Source organism: Mirounga angustirostris, unplaced genomic scaffold (assembly GCF_029215605.1).
Source record: "Mirounga angustirostris isolate CCGP_5_RB_7025 unplaced genomic scaffold, mMirAng1.0.hap1 SCAF_1, whole genome shotgun sequence".
Taxonomy (NCBI): domain Eukaryota; kingdom Metazoa; phylum Chordata; class Mammalia; order Carnivora; family Phocidae; genus Mirounga; species Mirounga angustirostris.
Window position 1 is genome coordinate 140,364,852 of NW_026991709.1, and position 22,426 is coordinate 140,387,277.

General features: G+C 39.1%; 1 protein-coding gene across 7 annotated transcripts in view; it reads right to left on the reverse strand.

Moving 5' to 3' along the window:
- SLC4A7 (solute carrier family 4 member 7) overlaps nt 1-19,848 on the reverse strand; it is a 107,476-nt gene extending 87,628 nt beyond the window's left edge. For 4 of the 7 annotated variants that reach the window (XM_064588813.1, XM_064588825.1, XM_064588798.1 and 1 more), the window contains exon 1: nt 19,540-19,845. In XM_064588813.1, coding sequence (XP_064444883.1) covers nt 19,540-19,599 — 60 coding nt within the window. In that variant the 5' untranslated portion in view covers nt 19,600-19,845. Of the gene's footprint in view, nt 1-19,539 lie in introns of all 7 variants that reach the window. The other 3 variants (XM_064588854.1, XM_064588834.1, XM_045903909.3) reach the window with 3 other exon arrangements.
- Between the last annotated feature and the right edge of the window lie 2,578 nt (nt 19,849-22,426).

Here is a 22,426-nt window from a genome sequence, read left to right on the forward strand (position 1 = left end):
CTCTCTCCCTCTGCCCCTCCCCTCTGCTCACATGTGCACGCTCGCTCTCTCTCTCGCTCTCTCTCTCTAAAATAAATAAATAAATCTTTAAAAAAAAAAAAAGGGGGAAGAAGAAACTACAACAAATGAGAAACATCATAAAATCTTTGGAAGACATAAAGTGCATGTTGCAATGGTTAGTGCATTTGGAAAATAAACAGCAACCTTAAAATAAGGAAGAAATAAAGTAGGACTCAGAAAGCAAAACCATGTTTAAATAATGAACACTGCATAAAATTTTGTTAATTAAAACAGCTTCTAATTACTGACCTAATCCAGTAAATTATCTCCATAAATTACATTAGTGTAAAATTAACACTAAATACTACTGAAAATAGTGCCTATATGTATATATGTATCTATACACACACACATATACACACACACATATACATAATGTAATCTGTCAACAAGTTTACTTTGGCTAAAGATAAAACATTACTTTAATGAGTATAGATTCTAGAGTCAGATTGCCTGAATTCAAATCCCAGTTCTACTATTTACTATGCAAAATTGGGCAAATTACCTAATCTCACTGGATCTCAGTGTCCTCATCTGTAGAATTTGGACAATAACAGTATCACAACTGATAAATTATAAAAATTTAACAAGATAATGAAGGTAATGAGCTTAGAAAAGTTCCTGGCACAAACAATGTAACTTAATGTAACATTAAGTATTAGTACCATCCTACTACATGATCATCTTTACTGCTCATACTATATTAATTTCACATTTTATATTTAAGTGAAATTGAATTTATTCTTTATATATTTATCACAATTTCCCAACTAATTTCAATGTCCTTGGATATATATATATATATATATATATATATATATATATATATATATTTTTTTTTTTAGAGAGAGAGAAAGGGTGAGGGGGAGCACACATGGGGGGTGGGGAGGGAAAGAGGGAGAGAGAAAATCTTAAAACAGGCTCCATGCCCAGTTTGGAGCCCAGCATGGGGCTCGATCTCACAACCCTGGGATCATAACTTGAGCCACAATCAAGAGTTGCACACTTAACCAACTGAGCCACCCAGGAGCCCCAGAGATACAATTTTCTTTACATAGAATTTTATTAACTCTGTACACATAAAACAGATTCTTAGTGGTAAAAATGAAATATTCCTTGCTAGATAAGTTTGATACAAGTCACATATGGCTTTTTCTTTTTGTTTTTGCTTTCATTTAAAAACATGGATATTTTGAAAGGTAAAAACAAAAAACAAAAACAAAACAAAAAAACTGGTCCCAGCATAGGTAAGACACATACTGTCACTTGCCTTTCCAACTGTGGTAACGGTTTCATATGCATTTGAGTCACCTCTTTATGAATTCTAGGAGACAGAGTAAGCAATCAATAAATGTAGCCAGGAAATAGTATTCAAACCTGAATCTAAGGAAATTGAGTACCAACTTTTATACCCAAGGCCTGTTCCATGCAAATGATTTTCCATTCATTTTATACAAATTTGCATCTTACTGAAAATATAGTATGCACTATGATAAATATCCAAGTTGCCCTTGCATTATCAAGAAATTCTTCATTTGAATATAAGATTTTAAATCTATCTTTTCACTACTAAATCATTTGGATATCTATATATATTTCAGAAATTTTTATACCTATCCTTATACTACAGGATACTTTCATTTGTTCTTATTCACTTAATCATCTAACAAGTATTTACCAAGTGCCTACCATGTGCCAGGCACTGTGGAAGGAGTAGGGATATCATATGCCCCAACCCAGAGATGAGAAAGTCTAGTAGTTTCAAATAATTAAAAAAATTTGACTATGGTTGAAATGTAGAAAAGAGGAAGAGCAGTTAAGACAGAAAAAGGTAGAGAAGGGGAAAAAGGCTAGACCTTTCAGGGTGTAGATAAGTTTTATTTTTTTTTCTTTCCCTTTTTTTAATTTAAATTCAATTAACATATACTGTATTATTGGTTTCAGAGGTAGAGGTCGGTGATTCATCAGTCTTATATAATACCCAGTGCTCATTACATCACATGCCCTCCTTAATGTCCATCAACCAGTTACCCCATCCCCTTAACCCCCTCCCCTCCAGCAACCTTCAGTTTGTTTCCTATGATTAAGAGTCTCTTATCGCTTGTCTCCCTCTCTGGTTTCCTCTTATTTTTCCCTCCCTTCCCCTATGATCCTCTGTTTTGTTTCTTAAATTCCACATGAGTGAGATCATATAACCGTCTTTCTCTGATTGACTTATTTCGCTTAGCATAATACCCTCTAGTTCCATCCACTTCGTTGCAAATGGCAAGATCTCATTTTTGTTGATGGATGAGTAGTATTCCATTGTGTGTGTAGTACAGTAGTATTCCACTATAAGTACAGTTTACTTAAAACACAAACACACACACACCACATCTTCTTTACCCATTCATCTGTCGATGGATATCTGGGCTCTTTCCATAGTTTGGCTATTGTGGACATTGCTGCTATAAACATTGGAGTGCAGGTGCCCCTTCGGATCACTATATTTGTACGTAGGTAAGTTTTAGATTCACCCTAAGAGCAATGGACTTTAAAAAGGGGAGTATATTCATTAGTACAAAGATCCCCCTAGCAAGGCAACCGTGTAGAAACTGGTGACAAAGACTCTCTCCTTTGACTGAACTTTAATCAGGCTTCTCTAAGCAGAACTGGGGTTTCCCTCTGTCCTTGTAGAATCCAGTCTGAGTGAGAATCCTGATAAATCGTTAATGAAAATCCCTCACCCTTGGTGTCTGGCCACCTTAGATACCTTACCACCCTGTCCTGCCTTCCAGATTCTGCCAAGTTGGTCTAACAAGAATCCGCTTACCTCTGCTGTTTCCTCTTAGTAATTTTCCATCCACTGACCCCCATCCCTGCTTCCTGGATATAAATGCCTCTTGTCCTCATTAGAGTCAGAGCTGGGTCCAATCCCTCTCCTCCACTGTAGTGGTCCCTACACTAATATCATGATGGTCTCCCTTAAATAAAGGCTGCTTTACCTTCTTTAGCAAGCATCATTGAATAACTTTTTAACACTGGAAGCCAACTGGAAAGATACTATATTATTCCAGGCAAAAGAAGATCAAAGGAAGTATGAAGAAAGGAGACCAATTAGAGATAGTCAGGATGCTGAATCCACTGGATTTGGGGTTTGGGCAGAGGGAGAGAAAAGTCCTAACAATGCTCACATTTTCAAATTTGAGCCAAATAGACAGTGTGCCATTCACTGAGATAAGAAACACAGGAAGAAAAGATTTGATAACTCCTACATAGGACACCACAAGTTCCAGCTGAGCTATCCAAGTAGAAATAGCAGTGGATGAAGATCCTTCTGGTTTCCTCCAGTGCCTCTGTGAAGAAAGTAGCAATATTTACTAAGATTGAGGGGTGAGAGGATACATTCTGAAGAGAGCAAGAATGTTTGATGTGCCCACTGGAGAGACTAGGAGAGAATTAGACAAAGGAGTATTTTGTTTGATGAGGAACCAGAGGGAAAGAAACACCAACATATAGGGGTACCAATCTATAAAGCTGGGTAACTTAATTTTCCAGCTGTTCTACGTATCTCCAACACAGTTAAACTGACAGAATTAGGAATTTACTGAAATACTTAATATCAAGAGACATGATGATAAGTGTCCTCAAACAACAAGGCAAAGCCGGGAGATATGGGCCATGGATTCTAAAGTGGACAGGAAAATTCAGGCAACAGACAAAAACAAAAATGGAAGGCAGGTTAAGTGACTGGAGGAGCCTCAAGATTCACAGAATAGGAATTATAGGAGTATACTGTTAACCAGCTCACATCTACAACACTGTAAAACAGGATAAATATTCCTACACTGGGTCCACTGAAGACTTCTCTCACAGTCATCAAAAGCTCAAACACTGATGAGGCTTAAAAACCTGGTAAAGGAACTCAGTTCCAGAATGGCGTAAGTAATTTAGAGGACCTCTCATAAGATGATAGCCAAGCCTGGGGCACCTGGTGGCTCGGTCGTTAAGCATCTGCCTTTGGCTCAGGTCATGATCCCAGGGTCCTGGGATCGAGCCCCACATCGGGCTCCCTGCTCCGCAGGAAGCCTGCTTCTCCCTCTCCCACTCCCCCTGCTTGTGTTCCCTCTCTAGCTATGTCTCTGTCAAATAAATTTAAAAAAAAAAAAAAAAAAAAGATGATAGCCAAGCCTAAACACACTTAAACTCATCAAGAGCCTAAATCTCAATTATATGAAAATAATTTTCACTACAACCATCTTTAGAGTTAAAAACTCAAGACACCTGTCAATAATTAAAGCCATTGCTAAGGTGCTAAGATGATGATCCAGTGAAAAAAAATGATCATTTTGTTCAATCCCTACAAAATAATTTAACTCTTTTAGGAATAATGAATCTAGGTAAGAAGTGGCTGTAAGAGAGTAACTTCAGATACTTTAAAATATTTTTATTATAGGGGCACCTAGCTGGCTCAATCAGTAGAGCATGCAACTCTTGACCTCGGGGTCACTGAATTCAAGCCCCACATTGGGGGTACAGTTTACTTAAAACAATATATATTTTTTATTACAAAAATAATACATGCTCTAGGTAAAAATTTCAAAAACTAATAATCTTCTATTTACCCTTAAATTCCACCTCCAAGATATTCAATATTAATTTTTATGTATTTCAATATTCAATATTAATAATATTCAATATTAAATCACCTTCCAATAAATACATACAAAAAATGGAATAAGGAACATACTTTGCTTTTCTTACTAATACTTAATCTGCATTTATAATAAATGATATGATATAAAATGATATGATATAATAAATAAATGATAAATTATAGTTAATCAGGGACACCTGGCTGGCTCAGTTGATGGTAGCACATGCAACTCTTGATCTCAGGGTTGTGAGTTCAAAGCCCCATGTTGGGTGTAGAGATTAAGAAAAAAATTACAGCTTATCAAATAGAATCAGACTCATTCTTTCCTACATCAATAAACTATTGAACCAAATGGAATCTCCTTCAGATCTCTCTTCAAAAAAAACCTGAATCTCCTTCAGATCTTTCTTCAAAAAAAACCTAAGTCTATAAGGATTATCCTATACAATAAATACTTGTCTTCTTTCAAACCGTCTCTATGTATTTACATACACATAAAACAAAAGAATTACAGTTTAATACCATTAACCAGTCCACGCTTCTCATCTTGCTTCTTTTAAAATCTCAAAGTAGCTAATGTACAGCAATAGAGAACTGATTCAATTGCTCAGGTATTAAGGGTAAGATTTTGAGTGTTCCATGTAAGTCCTTTCCAAATGATCATCTCCTTAAAAATATTACAATATCTCCGATACTTGTGGGTCAGACTGACTAAACGGACTAAACTTTTTATTTACATATCCCATACACATATATATATGTTTTGTTCTGGGTTTTTTTGCCCACGATCCTAAAGGCTTAAACAGCTGATGAGAGTTTAAAATTGAACAGAGGAAAATCTGTTGGAAGTTCTTCTTCCTCATTATACCTCATTTATTAGACATGGAACCAGAAGTTAAATTCACCAATATAAAACCTTTTGATGTAGCATTAACTTAGACATCAAATAATAGTGTTTAATCTAGATATTTGGATTTGTTAAAATTTTAAATGAAAAAACATTATATGTGTATGTATATATATGTAAATATAATTCCCAAAAGAATGTATCATATGTTAACCTTATAGAAATGGATTTCCGATTGTCTTTTAATAGGAATCCCTAGGACTACAATATACACAGTTATCTGTTTACATCTATGTATGTATATGTAACAAAAGCTTCACAAAACAATTATTCACACAAATGTATTGTTTGGTATTTTCTACTGTTACTTTACTTTGTTAATGCTTGTGATAACCCGATAAATTGTTTTTGCAAATCACTAATAAATTACAACAGTCTGGAAAACAGTGAGGAGAAGATGCAGGGAATGAACATTTGGGGTAATCCTTCCTAAATTTTATTTAACAATACCTACTTTAAAAGTTGAACAAGCAGAGGCTAGTCAAGGTTTTAGCTTCATAACTATTTTGAATAATGGGGGACAAAGTGAAAAAGGGTAAAATCACAATCAACACCATGAGTGAAGTTCTGATTAAAGGCCTAGACCTACACTCTAAAACACAAAGATCAACTTCATTTATGACAGACAACAAACTATAGCAAAAGCTGTTATCTCTGGAGTAATTCAAGGCATTAAACACTAAAAAACCACTAACCAACAGGCCCAACCAAAATTAGTCTATCAATGCTCATTTATTATGATGTATGTGCCATTCTCTTGAGGCAGGTTGAAAAATAAAGCTGAAATGATATCATTTGGGCTTTCTACAAAAATTTTTCTCCAATCAGATACCTCTACCTCTTGTAGAGGCAGGAAGATGCAGCAACCCTCAATAATCTTGAGATTCACTGCCAAAAATTAGAATCTCAAACTGCCCCTATTTGAAGTTCACAACCATAACTGAGGAAGCACTAGCACTCTAAGTATAAAACAATCCCTAGTGGCCAATCCACTCAACATTCACCACTTAACCTTTTTAACCCAATTAGGAGATGATAGCAAAATAAATTAACATATAAAAATTGAGTATAAATGCAATTATGTAAAACATGCAATTTGTATTTTTTAACTGTGATCTGAAACAATGAAATTTAATCTAAAACTTCTTTCCCTCAGAGAAAGGGGGACCATCTTACACTGTTGGTGGGAATGCAAGCTGGTGCAGCCACTCCAGAAAACAGTATGGAGGTTCCTCAAAAAGTTTAAAATAGAGCTACTATATGACCCAGCAATTGCACTACTGGGTATTTACCCCAAGAATACAAATGTAGTGATCCAAAGGGGCACCTGCACTCCAATGTTTATAGCAGCAATGTCCACAATAGCCAAACTGTGGAAAGAGCCCAGATGACCATCAATAGATGAATGGCTAAAGAAGATGTGGTGTATATATATATACAATGGAATACTACTCAGCCATCAACAAAAATGAAATCTTGCCATTTGCAACAACTGGATAGAACTAGACGGTATTATGCTAAGCGAAAAAAGTCAGAGAAAGACAATTATCATATGATCTCACTGATACGTGGAATTTAAGAAACAAAACAGAGGATCATAAGGGAAGAGAGGAAAAAGTAAAACAAGATGAAGCCAGAGAGGGAGACAAACCGTTAAGAGACCCTTAATCATAGGAAACAAATTGAGGGTTGCTGGATGGGAGGGGGATTGGGGTAACTGGGTGATGGATATTAAGGAGAGCACATGATGTAATGAGCACTGGGTATTACATAAGACTGATAAATCACTGACCTCTACCTCTGAAACCAATAATACATTATATGTTAATTAACTGAATTTAAATTTTAAAAATGGAAAAAAATGAAAAATAAGTTAAAAAAAAAAACTTCTTTCCCTCACTCCCTTTATGACCTTATCTTCTACCTTTCATCACGTCTCCAAAATGAATTCCAATTCTGGAAGGGCCCATACTCTGCTATGAAATTATATTAAAATACATTTTAATCAGTAAAATTACATTTATTTATATCTGACATCTATCAAAATTGTTTTTAAAACAGATCTGGGGGCAACTGGGTAGCTCAGTTAAGCATCTGCGTTCAGCTCAGGTCATGATCTCAGGGTTCTGGGATTTAAACCTGCATCAAGCCTGGCATCGCATCAGGCTTCCTGCTCAGCTGGGATCCTGCTTCTCCCTTTCCCTCCTCTCCTCACCCCACCCCAGTCCCCCAACCTTGTGCTCTTTCTCTCTAAAATAAACAAATATTTAAAAATAAAATAAAACAGATTTGAAGTAGCTTGAAAAATGGAAGAAAACATCAACCTCAAAAAAAAAAAAAGCAACTGACAATAAAGTCTTTATTTGACCTCCTTAAAATTCCTACAATAATGACCTTTTGAGAAGTCATTTTTGTAATAGAATGTTAACTTAACTAATATAACCCATTAAAATTCAATGCTACAAGTAATCTAAAAATTCCTCAATATCTCTAAATTGTTTAATGATTCAATGGTTCAAATTAATATATAATCATTTATACATAATGAAAGTATGTGTACATATATTCAGAAGCCTCACTTTATCCAATTAAATACATGGTAATTCTTATTTCAGATTACAGAAAAAATAATATAAATGGTAATTAAATTTAAGATGAAACTATAAACTCATAAAATTTCTGGTCATTGAGCCTTAGCAGAACAATTAGGAACCATCTTAAACCTCCTCTGCCAAGCAGTGTGCTAAACTCCCCTAATACTGCAATACCCTGCAGACTGAATTCTGAAAGCCTAACAGTGACAAGACGATACAGGAATATCTCATCAGAACAGAATTAAGCTATTTAGCAATCTCAGCTATCTGTAACAAGCCAAGAATCAGAAGACCATCCGAGGAGGTAAAATTGGTGTCACAGAGTGACATAACAGAAAACCCTTCTCCTCCCCTTCCCTGTTTAAATAACTACATGATTTCATTTGTTATCTATAACAAATCCATAACACATAAGAAATCCAATGTCAAAAGAAAATAATTAAAGATTTAAAAAGACCACAACAGTCTAATACTAGTAATCAGTACTCTATTTTTAAAAGGAAAGACATATATTACATTTTAAATGTTTTGTCAAATGGTTAAATATGAAAATAATCTATGTTTTAAACTTCTAAACATTTTGTCCCTGATTCCTGACAGAGAACTCTTAAATCCCGTGGCATTTCCTGGATGACAGCAGGGTCTCTTGTTCTACTGAGGTGACTCCTGGATGGGGGCTGGTCATGGTTAGAAGCTCGGAATTCAGCCCCAACCCCATTCTCTGGAGAGGGGAGAGGGGCTGGAAATGGAGTTAATGACTGTCATGCCAACTCGATGAAGCCTCCATAAAACTCCCCAAGTACAAGGCCTGGAGAGCCTCCAGGTGGGTGGAAGTGCTGGGAGAGTGGCACTCTAAGAGATCGATGGAAGCTCCACAACCCCTTGCCCTGTGCATCTCATCCATCTGGATGTTCATCTATGTCCTTTATCATATCCTTTTAGAATAAACTGGCAAACAGTAAATAAACTGTTTTTCTGAGGTCTGTGAGCTGCTCTAGCATATCAATCGAATCCAAGCAGGGACAGGGGAACCTCGCTTTCTAGCTGTCAGTCAGAAGGACACGTGATAACCTGGACTGGCCACTGGCATCTGAGGGAGCAGCTGTGTGAGTCGGGGTATTTAACCTGGGGATCAGATGCTACCTCTAGGTAGATAGTGACAGAATTGAGTTAAATTGCAGGATACCCAGCTCGTGTCACAGAACTTCTTGGTAAGAGGAAACACCCCCTCCCACAGCTGTTGTCAGAAGTGTGGTGAGAGTAAAGGAAAGTCAACATGGCAGTCATGTGAGAGTAAAGGAAAAATACAGGTAGAAGACAGATTTTCCTAATACCTAACCCCCTCCCACAGAGCTATCCAGACTATCTCAATGCCAGAGGATAGTCAAGACTCTATTTTCTATTTCTTTTCAGTCAATATGTAGACTAATTCTTTTAGAATTCTGTTATATGAGATATTTCATAAGAATACAGGTTGGTTACTAATTACATGTTCCCACAGGCATATTCAGCATTTTATACACAGTATCATCTTTTCCCTGATCCTGAAGAAGCCCTATAAGTATTATAATTTCAATTTTATAGATGAGAAAAATGAGATTCAAAGATGTTAGTTGCCCAAGGCCACCTGGTGGCAGATTACGTATGGGAACCCAGTGTGTGTGAACCCCAAGCACGTACTTGTCACACCAGGGGCTAAGGTTAGGCTACTCCAAATTTTACCTTGTCCTGAAAATAAGGTTTTGGCCTTGTGGTTGTTTAGTGAATTTCCTATTAACTGAATAAAAACAGTTCAATAAAATAAAATGGAAGACAAAATGAAGGCCTATTTTTAGTCTGAAAGAATCCCTTATTCCTAACAAAAGGGAGACCAACTTGCCCAGATTTAAACAGGATCACAACAGAACCTTATCCTGAGGATACTGCTAATGGTATGTGCAAAAATGGATAAAGAAATTCCTCCTGAACATATTATAAGGTCATCTGGGAACGATTACAAGCAAAACAAAAATAAATACAGAATATTACTGAAAGGGCTCTACCGAGTCAGTGCACCTGCCAATTATGGCACCCATGAAAACACTGGTGCATGGACCTGGAAGTTAGGGAGGCAGAGTCCAGGAAGGAAGAGGGCCCACGGACCTCAAAATCACAAAATTAAAAGCAAATGAACAAAAACAATATACTTTTTATGTAAGTAATAATCCTAATGAATTAAGAGAGATAGCACAATTTCAAACCAATATATATCTAACAGCTGACATCATATCTGGGGTTTGAGATCCCTTTTCCTGCCATTGGTCCTTTTATAATTGTATACATTAAAACTCGCAGATTTTCATAAAGCAAATGTTAATGTATTTAGAACTTGTGAAGTATCTTAAGAGTCATAAAATTTTCATTTTAATGTACTTAAGATTCACTTGCTTGAAATCATAACGCAGTTTAAAAAAATATTAAGTACTCTTACTCTGGGATCAATCCGAAGTGTATTTCTTCAGTATTTCCCCTTAATAGATCCAAGGCAAAAAATATTCTCTCCTACTGGCAGTTACATCAAGCAAAGCAGGAGTCTTTTCCTTGATGATAACACCCCAGATAAAAGTGATAAGATTTCTTAACTAATTGATTATAAACAATTAACCATATTCAACTTCAAATCTTAGGAGTTCATATTATCCTAATATTCATTCACTGAACAAATAGTCATTGAATGCTTTCTATGTGTTAAACCCCAGAATAGACCTAATTGAGGAATCAAAAGTTATCCAGAAGAATGTATTAAATTCCTTGAATCTGGAGACAAAGAGGCAAATTTCTTTGAAATATTTAGTTTCCATAATATCAGCAACAAATTCACAAAAGTTATAGTAATAAAAACTTTTAAATATAAAAATAATTATCTAAGACAAATATAGCTTTCAAGTACCATACACATAAAATTATCTAATTTGATTAATGCTAAATGGTACTGACAAACAGGGATCACTGACTACTCTAGGCTAATGAGAAATGGAAAAAGAGGGAGCAGCAGTGATTTGCCAACAACCGTGAGTTCAAATCTCAGCTTAGCCTCCTACTAATTGTATGGCCTGGGAAATTTCAGAAAATCTCTCTGCCTATGAGTTCACATCTGTAACAGGGATAATAAGTGACTAAAAGATACCTAATAAAATGCATGCCTCAAAGAAAGCTTTCTCTAAAGAGTTAGTTACCTGTTCTTCACTTGCCCCAGAGCAAAGGACAAAATCATTAATCCTACATTAGCAATTCACAACAATATGAGAATCATGGCATTCCTCCTCCTTACCCAGCGCTCCCGTTAGAAGAGGTTTCATTAGTCCATGTGAGGGTGCTGGGAAGTCTCAGAATACCACTGAGGTTTGCACTCAAATATAAATATGAAAATACTTTCAAGAGAAGAAAATGATTCTCTTTTCCAAATTACTGGCTTCTAAAAACCGGCTAAATAGAAATCATTTCTCAGTCTTATTTTTAATTAGTTTTAAATGTAGGGACTGACATTTCACATGGAGTCCAGACGACAGGAAGAATCCATAGGTGGAGTGCTGTCTTCACTGCACAGCTACACTGCACAGCTCTATGGAAAGTGGTCACACCGCGCTCAAGGTAAACGGTGCCTTCCAGAACGAAACCAGGAAAACTGTGTGAGTGGCGCCCCTCCAACTGTGCCGCTGTAATCTCAACAATTAATCGTAATTAGTCTGGATGATTTCTTTTTTAACACTTATGATCATCAATTGAAGGTAAGTATAAAAATGGAAAGAAAATTCTAAGTTTAAGAATATGTATAACCGGGCGCCTGGGTGGCTCAGTTGGTTAAGCGGCTGCCTTCGGCTCAGGTCATGATCCTGGAGTCCCGGGATCGAGTCCCGCATCGGGCTCCCTGCTTGGCAGGGAGTCTGCTTCTCCCTCTGACCCTCCCCCCTCTCATGTGCTCTCTCTCTCATTCTCTCTCTCTCAAATAAATAAATAAATAAATAAATCTTAAAAAAAAAAAAAAAAAAAAAGAATATGTATAACCAAGCAGTTCTTTCCTATGCCTAAGGCACCTTCAGTTTCTTCCCACATCATGCCTTCTACCTACTCCTCCACAATCTAAATCCCTGGAGAGAGAGGAGTTGAAAGTGAGAGGAGGATCAATACCACGCAAACTCAAAGCTGCCAAAGGATTCAGTAACAGAGCTAGGCATGTAGTATGTGCTTTTACTGATAGGCATGTATTAACAACTCTGCCATTCATATGGTGCCTCTTTAACATGAAAAATTAAGCAGCCGATATCATATAAAATTATACCAAGTCACTCATGAAATAGCTAGATGTTAACCCATGACATAAAGTAATATAAAAAACCATCCCTTCTATATTACTGAATAGATACCGTGTTTGCACAGTTCAAAAACCAAAACTACATAGAAAGGTATGTATTAAAGTTTTGCTCCCACTCCTGCCTCAATTCCTGTTCCCTCATACCTTTCATGGCAACCATTTTTTGTTGGTTTTTCGTTTTCCTTTCCCGTGTATTTATAAAAATACTAGTAAATACAAATATACATTCTTATTATCCCCTTAAAGAAAAGGCACTGTAGAGTGCCCTCTGTCACTCACTTTGCCTTTTTTAATCAATTTATCCTAGAGATCTGTCCACATCAGCACAAAGAGATCTTACTCTTTTTTTATAGTAGTACCTCACTCTGTGGCTATACCATAATTTATTCAACCAGACCTTATCAGGTTGCTTCCAAAGCGTCTTCCTAAGTGATACCTTTCAAATCTCTCCTGCTACTGTAACAAAGTGAATTATCACTATCACAGGATTTGCTTTCTTAGACCTGTATTAGGGGAGATTAGTGACCTACTGTTCATATTTTGTAAGAACCATCAGAAATTTCCATTTCACACGACTATATTCTCTCCCCATCGAAGTTTAATGTATTTATTAAAGGATTTCTCAGCGCCTTTAATACACCATTATGCATTATGAATCTCTGAAAAGTATAGTGTGTGACATTTCCCAAACTTAATTGGCAAAACCTGCTATAGACGAAATATTCCCCAAAACAAACTTTAGCAGATACCGGGGTTATAATATAATCATTACTGTCATCTATTTAAGCAAAATATAAGACTTCTGTGAACGTCTAAGAAAGCCAGCTGAGCTAATTTTCAGACTAGGCATTCCTTCACTACTTTTTGGATTATAAACCCCTTTGAGATCTGAATGTAAAGCCATTTGACCCTCTCCCAGAAAGAATGGATACAAGCATAAAATTTTTCAGTTTCTGGGGATTCATGGACCACAGTCCCCATGGTCTTATCTACTTTGGAAGCAACTTTGAATAGAAGTGCTATGTTATCTGTGGCACCATTAATACTCCAAATGTTAGGACAGAACCCAGAGCTAATGAAAAAACACAAGAGAATTCACCATGCAGTGTACCTTGGTGCAAAGCAAACAAGGCACACTCAAAGGGATCATGTTTAACAATTAATGGTACCAAGCAAAGTAAATTCTACTAAATAATTGTGGGAACTGTCACGAGGGGTTGTAGTCTGATTTTTACAGATGTCTCTCTTAAAAAAGTTGGTCTTTAATTCATTTTGTACAATATGAGTTTAACATCCAGGATTTTCAGAATGCAATACATTTCACATTAGACAGTAATATGTACCAGAAATATAATTCTGTTGCAGATCTGAACTGACAATGTGAATGCCCAGAGGAGAAAAAAAAATTCTGGGAATTTAAAATGGAGAGCAAAGAATCCCCAAGCATGATGATAGTCCAGTAGGCAAAATGATTAGGACAGAAGTATTAAATTGAAAACGTGACAAATGCGGGGCTACCACATCCGATTTGGGACTGGTACCCTACAGAAAGGCAGAAGGGCATTCAGAGAGGGCCGGTGGGGACTGAAGCGCAGACCAGGCTCCTCTCATGGAGCCTGGTGCTAAAGTCTGAATCTGCCTACAAGGGGCATCTGTTGTAATTCAGACAAACACAGTCCAGTAATACCCTTCTTCCCTCCATTCCCTGACCCTTCCCCCCCAAACCCCACCCACCCATGGCAAATATTAAAAAGTGCTACAATTGTAAAAAAGAAAAGATGTTTTTCTAGATCACGACTACATCCCAGTAGCCAAACTATAATAGAATGGAAATTTCTAATTTAAATTCTTATCAAAAATTTGTTGGGGCGCCTGGGTGGCTCAGTCCGTTAAGCGACAGCCTTTGGCTCAGGTCATGATCCCAAGGTCCAGGGATGGAGCCCAAGAGGCGTTCCCCACTCAGTGGGGAGTCTGCTTCTCCCTCCACCCCTCCCCCCTGCCCGTTCCATGTGTGCACACTCTCTCAAATAAATCTTTTTTTAAAAAATTTGTTTCCTTCTTTCTTTCTTTTTTTTTTTTTTTTTAAGAGGGAAAGAAAGAATCTTAAGCAGGTTCCACACCCAGCATGGAACCAGATAGGGGGGGCTCGATCTCACAACCCTGAGATCATGACCTGAGCTGAAATCAAGAGTCGGATGCTTAACTGACTGAACCACCCAGGCACCGCTCAAAAATTTGTTTCTTAAGAGAACTTTTTTTTCTTAATGAAAACCTCTCCAAATACTACCATGGAACTCGATGGGAAGCCAGTCTACTACATATAAATTTGCTCTATTCCTATCTTTGTTGAAAACATCAATTTCTAAGGTAAGATCTGTGTAAGTATCTTCAGTATTTTCCAGAATAAAGAATGGTATCAAGCTGAAAACAATCTGTATATAAAAGAACATGCACCAAGCATAAAAGCACCAAGTGTTAATTATATGCTATGGCAAATTATGAGAAAAAGAGATTATAAGTATCATGTTTTCCTTTCTCATGCTCTTCTGAGAAATCAGTCCACAGTCCATTCTATAATATACAGTACAGGCACGCTGCACATGTGAATCCATTTTCAAAGGTATATCCAATTCCCAAGTTCCTAGTCAGGGATGACATATAACTCAACAGCTTCTCCAAATTAGGCAATCTGACAAAAAAGAAGCAGTACAGTCCTGAACTCCAGAAAGAGAGGACAATTCTATACTGTCCGACATGTAAACAAAATAAAAACCAATGACGCTAATCTATATATTCTCTACAAAAGAAAAATACTTAAATATTAAAGTATCTTTTCTATTTCATTATGAAAAGGCAGATTATGCTTTACGCTTCACTTGGATATTGTTGAAACAAAAACTGTTTAGACTTATTAAAATCCAAACTACGGCTTAATAAAAATTAAAATATTTAAAAATATCTTCTTTGGAGTAAATATGAAAATCTGCGTATAAAAGCCAAACTACAACCTTTCTGTACTGGCAGATCAGCTCCCGATAAAAGTGCATATTTATGTCATGATCACATTATCTTCCTAAACCAAGCACTGAAGAAAAAAAAGTGTTTGGCCACTCTCAACTTACAGAAGTCATTAAAAATGTCTAGCCTATGAAGTGAAGAGTCGCTAATTTAGGAAACCTAGCACTACTCCAGGATGCTAACTCCTGTGCCCTCAGGAAGACTGTTAACAGCAACACTACCAAACACTATCCTAACACCATGCCAAACATAGACCCCTTCATGGTTTATTATCATCATAATTACAAATAATCCTAAAAGCCTCCCCAAGTTATAAAATTCAATGAATATTACTCAACAAAATACATGAAGTAATTTACTAAACAAAAACAGAAGCAAACTTCATTGTAAGCTAAAATACTGAGATAGGTACCTGCTTTGTACAGGAACTAAAAATTCTCTTGGTTCAAAACTGGGCTTAAAAGCAGCCAGGCAGGTTGTTGCACCTTTACATAGATAAACACTGATCTTTATTACTGATACATGCTTATTGCAAAATTGGAAATACTGTATCCATAAAAAGCAGATAACTATAGAAGAATCTATAGTCAGCAAGAGGAAGCTATAATATAAATCAAAAGTCACACTGTCTATAACACTAACCCTCTGAATCATCTGTATGCTCCTTTTATGTAAATGGTCCATTTTGTCAGCTGCAGATTCTATCCACTTTAAGATCATATTTGTGGGTAAAATACAGTAAGAAAGAAGGGGAAGGAAAGAGGAAGAAAAACAACCCATTACAGGATGTTGACAAGTTTAACTACTAAGGCTTTAAAATATACTGGTTAGCATACCACATACCACTAAAATAAACCAGGTTCCTCTAACAACAGGTTACTTTGGCTTTCGATTTTAACCTACTCAAGTAACAGAAGACTAGTGTCACAAAACATTCTAATTTTCATGCCCTAAGCTCTCTTAGAAGAAAACCTCTGTACTTCTCAGTCTCAATTACCAAATAAAACAATTCTTCAATCCAACTCAATTGTCCTACAGTTTCATTTGGACAGATGAGATTTCTGTCTCTCCCTTTATTACAACTCTATGGACTGTGATGCAGAGAAACCAACTAAAGGCAAAAAGGTAACGAAAATTCTGATACTATGCCTGGGTACATATTATCTCCAGAGTTATCAATACCTAACCACAGATCCCAAAGAGTATGCTTACTTACAGACCCACCAAAAAACCTTCTACTTGCCAATCACCACTGAACTCACACTAGGTTGTTACTATCTTTTATTTATTGAATGACTACTTTTTTAAAAGTATTTCTAATGGACCCAGGAAAATGTTTCAACTGGCACTCACAAATGGAATTAGCAGGAATGCAAATACTATCACAGTGTTCACTACACATGCCAAAATAAACTCAATGAGATCAGGATTCTACCTTGTGTGCCCATATCCTCAGCGCCTGGCACCTGGGAGATAATTTAATACCCATAAAATGAATGAAATTGTAAAACAACAAAATTCATGAAACAGCCCAAAAACTTCAGTGGTAACAGAACCGTGTTAAGTAATGTACTGCTTACAAGAATAAACACTTGTCAAAACTTGGGAACCTTCTAAACAGTAACGGAATATTTAATACCAAAAAATAAGACTGATAGTTCAAGTCAATTCTAAGGGAGGCCTGCAATAAGTTTTTGTAGCAAAGCAAACAAAGTTGCATTTCTATAAAATTTAAATGACTTTCCTCCTATCCCAAAACCATGATCAATGAAAAGAACGGAATTTTAGAAGCAGAAGAAACCTCAGAGCCTAAATTATGGAACAGATGGGCTTGTTTCAGAGCAATATAAACTGCCACCAATTTATTCAAAAATTTTGCATAATCACATACCCAAGATAGTATTTTATGAATATTAATTTTATTCTACTTTTTTGGCTATGCCAAGTAGTTGCCTGTTAAAGAAAAAATGACTGATGAATATCATAATCTTCCATTTTTATGACTTTTCCAGGGGAAAACTGATGAGAAAAAGTAACTATCGATGCAAACATTTCCTCTCCTCCCAGTTTTTAAGTTACAGTGTTCGGTAATACTTAAACCAACAGTTTTCCTGTTCTCCCATTCTGTTTTTAGACTGTCTGCTGTGATAGCTTATTATATTTGATTTCTACTACTGATTCATACATGTTTACTGTAGCCAAGTCTTATCTTCCCAAAGGTTTAGGAGGTATACCCTTCCGAAGTGTTCCTCCGCCATGCCATTAATAAGTGCTTGATAGTTCCTTTGTCATTCATTTGAATGTAAGCTCTATTAAAGCAGAGCTGGTTCTGTCTTGCTGGATACTACAAAATAGGTTCTAAGTGTTATTACAATGAATGAATGAATCACTGATCTGGAAGGCAATAGCATTACCATGCTTCTTTTGCTAGCTAAGTAGACAATATTTGAGAAGACACAGTTTCCGTCCAGCTTTATGAAAACTAGAATGTTCTTTAACTGCTCTGAATTGAAAATTTGCAAATAATAAATTTAAGGACAACACTGTATTTGATATACATTAACAGAGAAAGTGCTTAAAAAAAAAAAAAAAAAAGAAAAACCTCCGAAACGCAGCTTATTCAAATGTCACACTAAGAATTACTGAAGATTCCTCAGAACGAGTTTCCAGTATTCCACTACCATCACTGCGACCTGATCTTCCCCAAAACCACTGCTAAATGACTTCACGGTCTGGAGACTCCGTTTTCCTCCATGTTTTGAGAATTTGTAAGTGAACATACTGAAGTAATAATGCATGACTACTCTCCAGGGCCTTAACAATACTCTTTAAAAAGATTGGCCGGGGGTGAGGGGGTGAGGGGGGAGCTGGTTAAAGAAAACTCTTGAATAAAAACACACAAAAAGCAATTTTCCTGCTAGTTGTGAAAGACTGGAAATTTTTCACTGCAACCATGCCTCCTTTGCTGGTCACAGAGTAAGAATTGGAAGTCGGAAAATTTAGAACACTTCCATGCCCTTTGAGTCAGGAACTACGAAGGGAGAAGAGAATCACAACTGTGGGCACACATGCATTCTACATGAAAGCAGGAAGTCAGTTTCTCGAGCATGGGCCGCCGGTCCAGCATCCTAAACGGGAACGCGGGCCTTCTAAAAGCCCACCCCACTCTCCTCGAATCCTGAAGCCAAAGCCACCGGGATACGGGATTTTGCTAGGCTGATGAAAGAAGGAGCAGCTCAGAGGGCTCAAGACACTTTCCTCTTTCTACTTGGCCTGCGGCAGGAGGATACTCCCCTCGTTCTCGCCAAAAGAGGAGGAGGCGGACCAGGCAGAGTCAGCAGCGAAAAGCAGCCTTGGCCGCGAAGGCAGCTCGTCCACGCGGCCGGAGAACTCACCGAACAAAGCACACCTCGCGGACCTGATAGGGAGACGCGAAAGAAAGGAAAAGATTCACCCCAACTCTTCACCACTGCCTGAGGCTAGAAACAGGTGGAGCCGCGCTTGGAGGGAGAAAAAAGACGGGTTTTGGAGGGGCTAATCTGAACTCCAGCGCCAAGGCAACCGGAACGAAGACCCGGGCTGGGGAGACCACCCGGGAATAAGGGAGACGAGCGCTGAGGGGAGAAAGGAAGAGATGGTCGGGGTCAAGGGCGGACGGATGGTCCCACGGGGGTGCCGGGGTCTCGCCGGAGCCACGCCGAGGATGCGGGCGGCTAGGATGCCCGCGGCGCGCTGCCGGCTGCCCCCACTCGGGCCTCCTGGGCGCCGCCGCCGTCGCCCCCTCGCACCGGCGCCCTGGGCGGCCACACAAAGGGGATGGCGAGGAGCGCCGGCTGCGGGGCGGCGGAGGGGCTCCGGGGCCGGGGCGAAGTGGCCGGACCGCGACGCCCGCCGCGCCCCCGCCTTTGTCTCCCTGGTTCCGCGCCGCCCCCCCCCTCCCGCCGAGGGGCCCCGCCGCCCGCGGCGCCCTCACCCTGCTCGTTACCCGGGTGAGTAGCGGTCTCATCTGCTCGCCGGCCCCATCAGCCTCCATGGCCAGCCCGCCAGCCCGCGGCGGCCGCTATGGAGCTGCCCCGCGCGGTCCGCCCGCCGCCGCCGCCGCCGCCGAGACCCGGGCGCGCAAGGGAAAACGAACGTGCGTCCGTGAGCGAGGCGCGCGCGTGGGGAGAGCTGTGCGCGGTAGATGCGGGCGGCGTGTGCGAGCGGCTGCCGCAGAGCTAGCTCTCGCGGGGGAGCGAGGCCGCGGCGTGGAACGTGGAGCGAGAACTGAGCGAGCGGGAGGTCTAGGAGGGGAAGGAGGAGTAAGCCGCGTAGGGCCTGGGGGCGGGGCCGCAGGCCGTGACGTGCGCGGCGCCCGGGTCCCGCCCCGACACGCCCCCTCCCCGCCTCCCTCGCCACGCCCCCTGCCAGTTTGGCACCGCCAGCCTGCTCTGCGCGTCCGCCGGCCCTGCCGGGAGGCCACCCAAACAAGGGGAGGGAGGGAAGCGGGACGGGCATTTGTTCCAGCCAATAGGCGGCTCGCAGAGTTCCTCATGCACCACCCCCCGCCACCTCCTCAGGAAGCTCCGCCCCTCTTTGTAAAATCTTCACTGAAACAGCGTCTAACAAGTTTTTTCGGGTGGGAAGTTCTCCTGAAGTTTCTAAGTGCGGTGGGGTTCACCACCGCCCCTACCTCCTAACCACGTTCTTTAGAGTGGCAGGAGGATAGGAGGACGCCACCCTTATCAAGGCCGCTCACGGGAACCCCAAAGGAACTAACGGGTCTTCCTGACTCCTGCAAGGTTTTTTTTTCCTCTCAGATCAGTAGGTGTGAACCCCAGCTCGGGGCCTCTGAAAGAGGGAGTCCTCCTGACCGAGTATCCTCGTGTGCTTGTCCCTTTGACCGGGTACCACGGCGGCCCCCACACTCTTGAGTCCACCCTCAAATACCCACACCTGGAGGGCAGCTCTCAAGTATCTACAGCTCTAACTGGGGATGATGGTGGGACCTGCCACACAGGGTGATGGAAAGGTTAAGTGACTTTCTATCCGCAAACTTGCCTGACCCATAGCATGCTTATTATGGGCATTATTGTTAACAGGGTTATCATGCGTATTTTTAAAAGATAACAAAGTTAGCTGATAAGCGCTACATCAGTGCTTTGGAGGGAAAATTTATGTTACAGTGGATCCAGAGCACATGTCCTATCCATCTCCAATAGGATATTAGCAAAGCCCTTTGTCAGAAAATTAAGGATGCTGCAGGATTCATTCCTGGCTTGGGTCCTAGTCTCCTCTTGTTCTCAACTTCCCGGAGAGTTACTTTGAGGCTAGCACACATTATTCACTTACTTGTATAAGAGCAGATGTGCTTTTAATAACAGCCACCATTTAAAGAGGCCTGCAGTTAGAGACTGTGATGTTTTGCAAACATGCTTCATCTCTAATCCTCACAACACTATAAAATATGTTTTATTATCCCCACTTTATAGATGAGGAAGCTGAGGCTCATAGAGATAACTGGCTTTAGGTCCTAGTTAGTATACCTGCTCTTTCTTGTGCACCATTCCAATGCCTCATTAAAGATAGTTGAACAACAACAAGAAAAAGGGAAGAAAAGATGAAACAAGAATGAAAAGGAAAGAATATGGAGAAAGAGGGGAACTGGAATTAAAAAAAAAAAAAAGCACCTTGTAAAGTTGTTGAAGGCATCCATCATTTGTACCCATACCATCACTCCCTAAGGTGAGTATGATTTATATTGAAGAATTAGTTCTGGACTCTCTTACTATGTAGCCATGATAACTGTAATTAGTGTATACACAACACCCTCCATCCCCTTTCTCTGTCTTATTTTTCTGTACAGCACTTACCCTCTTGTAACATTTTATATATGTTATGCTTTATTATGTTTATTGTCTGTACACATACATTAGCATAGTGATGTATGCTCCATGTATGTTCCATTCAAGCAGTGATTTTTTTTTTTTTTTTTTTTTTTTTTGGTCTGCTTTGTTTGCTGTTAAATTCCTAGTGCACCCAGAAGAGTCCTTGGCCCTTGTAAGCTCTACTTGGGTTAATTGAATGAAGTGGGGCACAAGGGGACATCCTTTAAGACCTAAGAGCATCCTGGGTGACAGCTGAGGATGTGGCCAAAAGTAGTAACAGGAACAAAGTAGGAGCCAAGACCCTTGGAGTCAAAGGTGAAAGAGCTAAGTAGTCAACTTCAAGAAGGGCTTAAAAATATAGACTCAGAAGGGGCTCCTGGGTGGCTTAGTCAGTTAAGCCACTGACTTTTCATTTCAACTCAGGTCATGATCTCAGGGTTGTGAGATCAAGCCCCGCTTGGCTCCATGCTGAGTGTGGAGTCTACTTGGGATTCTCTCTCTCTCCCTTTGCCCCTCCCCCTTTCAATTAAAAAAAAAATCTTTAAACAACAACAACAAATATATATACATATACATACTCAGGAGACCATGCTAGAAAAATGAATTTCTCTTCATCGATCTTGCAAAAGAAAAAAATAAGCCCTTAGTTTATTTAATCCACAATTATTTTTTAAGTGACTTTTGTGTTGCATGCACTTTTTCTACTCCTCACTTGATCCCAACTACTAAAAAAATAATGTAGTAAAGGTCTGAATTACAGAATTTATTATTCTCAATTGCCTACTTAATTCTGGCTTAGCCAGAGTTCATCCTGAGGTGATGTTGTAGTGAGTAAAGAAGATAATGTGTTAAAATCACTTTCATCAAATGTAAATGACTATGAAATGTTCCAAGGTGCTCAAAGGCAAATTATTATCTTAAGTATTTTAAATATTCATCCAAAATGTAGCACAGGGAAACAATTGCTAAACAAAGGTGAACGTGAACCTAAAT